Raw genomic sequence first — 9,395 nt, 5'->3', positions numbered from 1 at the left:
ATCACCAGAATAAAGAGTACAGTCTGGTCTAAGACCTGTGTGGAGTCTTTTAAGGACGCCGACATAACTGTGCAAGGGCAGATTTAAAGAGGGGGAGACCAGCATCCTTTCCCACTTTTGGCGGAAACCTGCACACTGTTATCATTATCTCTTGTTGGAATCACCCTATTTATTTTTCGTGCTGGGGTGTCGTTAAATAAAATAAACATGACCAATACGCTTTAGCTTATTTAAGCTTATCAAACGTAATAAATATGTTTTTGTTCCGAGTTTGTGTGTATACGTACCACATTTCATGACAGGCATTTTGGGAGTAGTACTCGCCAAGCTACTCGCCAGCTTGGCGACTTCCGGTACAACCTCGTTCCAAAACCTTCTGGCGCCAGGTTTCCACTCGCTCTTGACATTTTGGTTCGTCATGTTCACCGTTATTTGTAAATAACTCCACGATGGGGAGCCATAGGGCGTCCAGACGAGACTGCCGTTGTTGAAATTGGGATTCCTGAAATTAAAATAATAATAATAATAATAAAACAGATTAAATTAAGCATTCTGTTGTTAATGCTACATGTAATTAATTATATTCATCTAGATATCGGAAATAATTTAAGTTAATTTGAATACCTGTTTAACGGCATCATGGTAGTCACGAATGAATAACGAATGAATGAATGAATTGATGAATGAATGAATGAATGAATGGGTGGGTGGGTGGGTGGGATTGAGTGAGTAAATGAGTGGATGGATGGTTGGATGGATAGATGAATAAATGAAAGATTGAATAAATCAATGAATCAATCAATCAGTCAGTCAGTCAGTCAGTCAAGGTCAGTGAGTCAGTGAGTCAGTGAGTCAATCAATCAATCATTAAATGAATGATGGAATGGGCTACTCTTTTCGATTAGCAGCAAGGGATCTTTTGTATGCACCATCCCACAGACAGGATAACACATACCACGGCCTTTGATATACCAGTCGTGGTGCACTGGCTGGAAATAGAAATAGCTCAATGGGCCCATCGACGGAGATCGATCCCAGACCGACCGCGCATCAAGCGAACTCTTTACCACTGGGCTACGCCCCGCCCCTAATTGTAATAAAACATAGCCAGTGGATGGAGAAGGATTAATACAACATCAAATCATTTTAAGAATATCGTCAATTGAAACTTCATTTTCAAATGTGGCTGGTAACCTTGTTGCTTATCTTTTTGTAAGGAGTATATTAAAAACAACAACAACGATAAAAAAAAACCCAATAAAAACTAACAAAACAAAACAAAACATTTAAAGGGACTGTCCTGAGTTTGCAGCCATTGTAAGATGTTACTAATTAAAGGGCCTGTCCTGAGTTTGCAGCCATTGTAAGATGTTACTAATTAAAGGGACTGTTCTGAGTTTGCAGCCATTGTAAGATGTTACTTATTAAAGGGACTGTCCTGAGTTTGCAGCCATTGTAAGATGTTACTTATTAAAGGGACTGTCCTGAGTTTGCAGCCATTGTAAGATGTTACTAATTAAAGGGACTGTCCTGAGTTTGCAGCCATTGTAAGATGTTACTAATTAAAGGGCCTGTCCTGAGTTTGCAGCCATTGTAAGATGTTACTAATTAAAGGGACTGTCCTGAGTTTGTAGCCATTGTAAGATGTTACTAATTAAAGGCACTGTCCTGAGTTTGCAGCCATTGTAAGATGTTACTAATTAAAGGGCCTGTCCTGAGTTTGCAGCCATTGTAAGATGTTACTAATTAAAGGGACTGTCCTGAGTTTGCAGCCATTGTAAGATGTTACTAATTAAAGGCACTGTCCTGAGTTTGCAGCCATTGTAAGATGTTACTAATTAAAGGGCCTGTCCTGAGTTTGCAGCCATTGTAAGATGTTACTAATTAAAGGGACTGTCCTGAGTTTGCAGCCACTGTACGATGTTACTAATTAAAGAGACTGTCCTGAGTTTGCAGCCATTGTAAGATGTTACTAATTAAAGGGACTGTCCTGAGTTTGCAGACATTGTAAGTTGTTTTCGATAACAGAGCCTTGTTGGCGACTACTATTTCATACTAAATACATTTTCTTGTTTAGAATACAAGTAAGTGTCTGTATATCGAATGCGTTTGCGGTCGTATGCTAATGTTTGTAGCACTCAGTTTTTACTTTAATTCGTAATATATATTGGGAGGTAAAATCCAGTTTAGGCTACTACAAGTATTAGAAAAACAACAAACACCTTGTAAATACAGACACTGATATTTTAAATAAGAAAATGTATTTAATTTGTATGTTACATCATCAAAAAGGCTCTATTGGTCGGAAACATTTTTCAATAGTTGTAAACTCAGGACTGTCCCTTTAACAAAACAAATAAACGTTAATCATTTAGGAACATATAACTTCTTTGTTATTGAAAACAGTTGATAAAATTCAAGTGTTGAGTGTCATACATGTATTAATATTTGCTTAGATATATGAATTTCTCATTCACAAAAGGTGGGTGCTGGTACTAAACAAATGAGGTATTACAATGACGGCACATTCTCTTTTATCTTTCATCGTTTCGCCTCCGGCCAGGATCATTTGGGAAATGATGGCTATTAGCCCTGTATCTATCATAGATTGTTCGCAAGGTTTTTTCCCCGGGTAAATACATTTTACCATAAGCAGGAGACTACATACCTTTTGTGTACCAGGTAAACTAAAAGCAGTTTTTCGTATTTTTCAGGTGATACAGTTAAAATTTGTTTTGTTTAACGACACCACTAGAGCACACTGGTTAATTAATCGTCGGCTATTGGATGTCAAACATGTGGTAATTCTGACACGTAGTTATGAGAGGAAACCCGCTATGTTTCTCCAAATGCAGTAAGGGATCTTTTATATGCACTTTTTCACAGACAAGAAGGCACATACCACGGCTTTTGACCAGTAGTCTGCACTGGTTGGAACGTGAAATTTTTTAATTAGTTGAATTAATCAATAAATTAATAAATGTGCTCTAGTGGTGTCGTTAAACAAAACAAACTTCTTCTTCTTATCCCCATTGGGCTATTTATATATCTACCGCCCCCACTACATATATATTATATATATTCAGCTGAGACACAACTGCAGCCTTGCCCCCACTACATATATATTATATATATTCAGCTGATACACAACGGCGGCCTTTCCCCCACTACATATATATTATATATATTCAGCTGAGACACAACTGTGGCCTTGCCTCCGCTACATATATATTATATATATTCAGCTGAGACACAACTGCGGCCTTGCCCCCACTACAAATATATTATATATATTCAGCTGAGACACAACTGCGGCTTGCCCCCACTACAGATATATTATATATATTCAGCTGAGACACAACGGCGGTCTTGCCCCGACTACAGATATATTATATATATTCAGCGGAGACACAACAGCAGCCTTGCCCCCACTACATATATATATTATATATTCAGCTGAGAGACAACTGCGTTCTTGCCCCTACTATATATATATTATATATATATTCAGCTGAGAGACAACTACGGCCTTGCCCCCGCTACATATATATATTATATATATTCAGCTGAGAGACAACTGCGTTCTTGCCCCTACTGTATATATATTATATATATTCAGCTGAGAGACAACTGCGTTCTTGCCCCCACTACATATATGTTATATATATTCAGCTGAGAGACAACTGCGTTCTTGCCCCGACTATATATATATTATATATATTCAGCTGAGAGACAACTGCGTTCTTGCCCCTACTATATATATATTATATATATTCAGCTGAGAGACAACTACGGCCTTGCCCCCACTACATATACATGTATATATTATATATATTCAGCTGAGAGACAACTGCGTTCTTGCCCCCACTACATAATATTATATATATTCAGCTGAGAGACAACTACGGCCTTGCCCCCACTACATATATATATATTATATATATTCAGCTGAGAGACAACTGCGTTCTTGCCCCTATTATATATATATTATATGTATTCAGCTGAGAGACAACTGCAGCCTTGCCCCCACTACATAATATTATATATATTCAGCTGAGAGACAACTACGGCCTTGCCCCCACTACATATATATTATATGTATTCAGCTGAGAGACAACTGCAGCCTTGCCCCCACTACATAATATTATATATATTCAGCTGAGAGACAACTACGGCCTTGCCCCCACTACATAATATTATATATATTCAGCTGACAGACAACTGCGGCCTTGCCCCGACTACATAATATTATATATATTCAGCTGAGACACAACTGCGGCCTTGCCCCCACTACAGATATATTATATATATTCAGCTGAGACACAACGGCGGCCTTGCCCCGACTACAGATATATTATATATATTCAGCTGAGACACAACGGCGGCCTTGCCCCCACTACATATATATTATATATATTCAGCTGAGACACAACAGCAGCCTTGCCCGCACTACATATATATATTATATATTCAGCTGAGAGACAACTGCGTTCTTGCCCCTACTATATATATATTATATATATATTCAGCTGAGAGACAACTACGGCCTTGCCACTGTTACATATATATATTATATATATTCAGCTGAGAGACAACTGCGTTCTTGCCCCTACTATATATATATTATATATATTCAGCTGAGAGACAACTGCGTTCTTGCCCCTACTATATATATATTATATATATTCAGCTGAGGCACAACGGCAGCCTTGCCCCCACTACAAATATATTATATATATTCAGCTGAGACACAACTGCGGCTTGCCCCCACTACAGATGTATTATATATATTCAGCTGAGACACAACGGCGGCCTTGTCCCCACTACAGATATATTATATATATTCAGCTGAGACACAACGGCGGTCTTGCCCCGACTACAGATATATTATATATATTCAGCGGAGACACAACAGCAGCCTTGCCCCCACTACATATATATTTTATATATTCAGCTGAGAGACAACTGCGTTCTTGCCCCTACTATATATATATTATATATATATTCAGCTGAGAGACAACTACGGCCTTGCCCCCGCTACATATATATATTATATATATTCAGCTGAGAGACAACTGCGTTCTTGCCCCTACTGTATATATATTATATATATTCAGCTGAGAGACAACTGCGTTCTTGCCCCTACTATATATATATTATATATATTCAGCTGAGAGACAACTACGGCCTTGCCCCCACTACATATACATGTATATATTATATATATTCAGCTGAGAGACAACTGCGTTCTTGCCCCCACTACATAATATTATATATATTCAGCTGAGAGACAACTGCGTTCTTGCCCCTATTATATATATATATTATATGTATTCAGCTGAGAGACAACTGCAGCCTTGCCCCCACTACATAATATTATATATATTCAGCTGAGAGACAACTACGGCCTTGCCCCCACTACATATATATTATATGTATTCAGCTGAGAGACAACTGCAGCCTTGCCCCCACTACATAATATTATATATATTCAGCTGAGAGACAACTGCGGCCTTGCCCCCACTACATAATATTATATATATTCAGCTGAGAGACAACTGCGGCCTTGCCCCGACTACATAATATTATATATATTCAGCTGAGACACAACTGCGGCCTTGCCCCCACTACAGATATATTATATATATTCAGCTGAGACACAACGGCGGCCTTGCCCCGACTACAGATATATTATATATATTCAGCTGAGACACAACGGCGGCCTTGCCCCCACTACATATATATTATATATATTCAGCTGAGACACAACAGCAGCCTTGCCCGCACTACATATATATATATATATATTCAGCTGAGAGACAACTGCGTTCTTGCCCCTACTATATATATATATATATATATTCAGCTGAGAGACAACTACGGCCTTGCCACTGTTACATATATATATTATATATATTCAGCTGAGAGACAACTGCGTTCTTGCCCCTACTATATATATATTATATATATTCAGCTGAGAGACAACTGCGTTCTTGCCCCTACTATATATATATATATATTCATAGCCTTGCCCCCACTACATATATATTATATATATTCAGCTGAGAGACAACTGCGGCCTTGCCCCCACTACATATATATTATATATATTCAGCCACAACTGCGGTCTTGCCCCCCACTACATATATATTATATATATTCAGCTGAGAGACAACTGCGGCCTTGCCCCCCTACTATATATATTTTATATATTCAGCTGAGAGACAACTGCGTTCTTGCCCCTACTATATATATTATATATATTCAGCTGAGAGACAACTGCGGCCTTGCCCCTACTATATATATATTATATATATTCAGCTGAGAGACAACTGCGTTCTTGCCCCTACTATATATATATTATATATATTCAGCTGAGAGCCTTGCCCCCACTACATATATATTATATATATTCAGCTGAGAGACAACTGCGTTCTTGCCCCCACTATATATATATTATATATATTCAGCTGAGAGACAACTGCGTTCTTGCCCCTACTATATATATATTATATATATTCAGCTGAGAGACAACTGCGGCCTTGCCCCCCTACATATATATATATTATATATATTCAGCTGAGAGACAACTGCGTTCTTGCCCCCACTATATATATATTATATATATTCAGCTGAGAGACAACTGCGGCCTTGCCCCCACTACATATATATATATTATATATATTCAGCTGAGAGACAACTGCGTTCTTGCCCCCACTATATATATATTATATATATTCAGCTGAGAGACAACTGCAGCCTTGCCCCCACTACATATATATTATATATATTCAGCTGAGAGACAACTGCGGCCTTGCCCCCACTATATATATATATTATATATATTCAGCTGAGAGACAACTGCAGCCTTGCCCCCACTACATATATATTATATATATTCAGCTGAGAGACAACTGCGGCCTTGCCCCCACTACATATATATTATATATATTCAGCTGAGAGACAACTGCGGCCTTGCCCCACTACATATATATATTATATATATTCAGCTACAATACTACATATATTATATATATTCAGCTGAGAGACAACTGCGGCCTTGCCCCCACTACTTCAGCTGAGAGACAACTGCGGCCTTGCCCCCACTATATATATATTATATATATTCAGCTGAGAGACAACTGCGGCCTTGCCCCCACTACATATATATATTATATATATTCAGCTGAGAGACAACTGCGTTCTTGCCCCTACTATATATATATTATATATATTCAGCTGAGAGACAACTGCGTTCTTGCCCCTACTATATATATATTATATATATTCAGCTGAGAGACAACTGCGTTCTTGCCCCTACTACATATATATATTATATATATTCAGCTGAGAGACAACTGCGTTCTTGCCCCTACTATATATATATTATATATATTCAGCTGAGAGACAACTGCGGCCTTGCCCCCACTACATATATATTATATATATTCAGCTGAGAGACAACTGCAGCCTTGCCCCCACTACATATATATTATATATATTCAGCTGAGAGACAACTGCGGCCTTGCCCCCACTACATATATATATATATTCAGCTGAGAGACAACTGCGGCCTTGCCCCACTACATATATATATATATTCAGCTGAGAGACAACTGCGTTCTTGCCCTACGTTCTTACTATATATATTATATATATTCAGCTGAGAGACAACTGCAGCCTTGCCCCCCTACTATATATATATTATATATATTCAGCTGAGAGACAACTGCGTTCTTGCCCCCACTACTATATATATATTATATATATTCAGCTGAGAGACAACTGCGTTCTTGCCCCTACTATATATATTATATATATTCAGCTGAGAGACAACTACGGCCTTGCCCCTACTATATATATATTATATATATTCAGCTGAGAGACAATTGCAGCCTTGCCCCCACTACATATATATTATATATATTCAGCTGAGAGACAACTGCGTTCTTGCCCCCACTACATATATATATTATATATATTCAGCTGAGAGACAACTGCGTTCTTGCCCCTACTATATATATATTATATATATTCAGCTGAGAGACAACTACGGCCTTGCCCCCGCTACATATATATATTATATATATTCAGCTGAGAGACAACTGCGTTCTTGCCCCTACTATATATATATTATATATATTCAGCTGAGAGACAACTGCGTTCTTGCCCCCACTACATATATATTATATATATTCAGCTGAGAGACAACTGCGTTCTTCCCCCGACTATATATATATTATATATATTCAGCTGAGAGACAACTGCGTTCTTGCCCCCTACTATATATATATTATATATATTCAGCTGAGAGACAACTGCAGCCTTGCCCCCACTATATATATATTATATATATTCAGCTGAGAGACAACTACGGCCTTGCCCCCACTACATATATATTATATATATTCAGCTGAGAGACAACTGCGGCCTTGCCCCCCTACTACATATATATTATATATATTCAGCTGAGAGACAACTGCGTTCTTGCCCCTACTATATATATATTATATATATTCAGCTGAGAGACAACTGCAGCCTTGCCCCCACTACTATATATATTATATATATTCAGCTGAGAGACAACTGCGTTCTTGCCCCCCCACTACATATATATTATATATATTCAGCTGAGAGACAAACTTGCCCCCCTACTATATATATTATATATATTCAGCTGAGAGACAACTCTTGCCCCTATATATATATATTATATATATTCAGCTGAGAGACAACTGCGTTCTTGCCCCTACTATATATATATATATATATATTCAGCTGAGAGTTCTTGCCCCTACTATATATATATTATATATATTCAGCTGAGAGACAACTGCAGCCTTGCCCCCTACTATATATATATTATATATATTCAGCTGAGAGACAACTACGGCCTTGCCCCCACTATATATTATATATATTCAGCTGAGAGACAACTGCGCCTTGCCCCCACTACATATATATTATATATATTCAGCTGAGAGACAACTGCGGCCTTGCCCCCACTACATATATATTATATATATTCAGCTGAGAGACAACTACGGCCTTGCCCCCACTACATATATATTATATATATTCAGCTGAGAGACAACTGCGTTCTTGCCCCCTACTATATATATATTATATATATTCAGCTGAGAGACAACTGCAGCCTTGCCCCTACTATATATATATTATATATATTCAGCTGAGAGACAACTGCGTTCTTGCCCCCACTACATATATATTATATATATTCAGCTGAGAGACAACTGCGTTCTTGCCCCTACTATATATATATTATATATATTCAGCTGAGAGACAACTACGGCCTTGCCCCCACTACATATATATTATATATATTCAGCTGAGAGACAACTGCAGCCTTGCCCCCACTACATATATATTATATA

General features: G+C 38.0%; 1 protein-coding gene across 1 annotated transcript in view; it reads right to left on the bottom strand.

Moving 5' to 3' along the window:
• LOC121385034 (acetylcholinesterase-like) overlaps positions 1 to 9,395 on the bottom strand; it is a 28,874-nt gene that overhangs the window by 5,014 nt on the left and 14,465 nt on the right. The window contains exon 2 of the mRNA XM_041515570.1: positions 288 to 502. Within this exon, the coding sequence (XP_041371504.1) occupies positions 288 to 502 (215 nt within the window). The remainder of the gene's footprint in view (positions 1 to 287; positions 503 to 9,395) is intronic.

The sequence above is a fragment of the Gigantopelta aegis genome, chromosome 11, assembly GCF_016097555.1.
Source record: "Gigantopelta aegis isolate Gae_Host chromosome 11, Gae_host_genome, whole genome shotgun sequence".
Lineage (NCBI taxonomy): Eukaryota > Metazoa > Mollusca > Gastropoda > Neomphalida > Peltospiridae > Gigantopelta > Gigantopelta aegis.
Note: the sequence above shows the minus strand (reverse complement) of the source record. Positions and strands in the feature narration are given on the sequence as shown.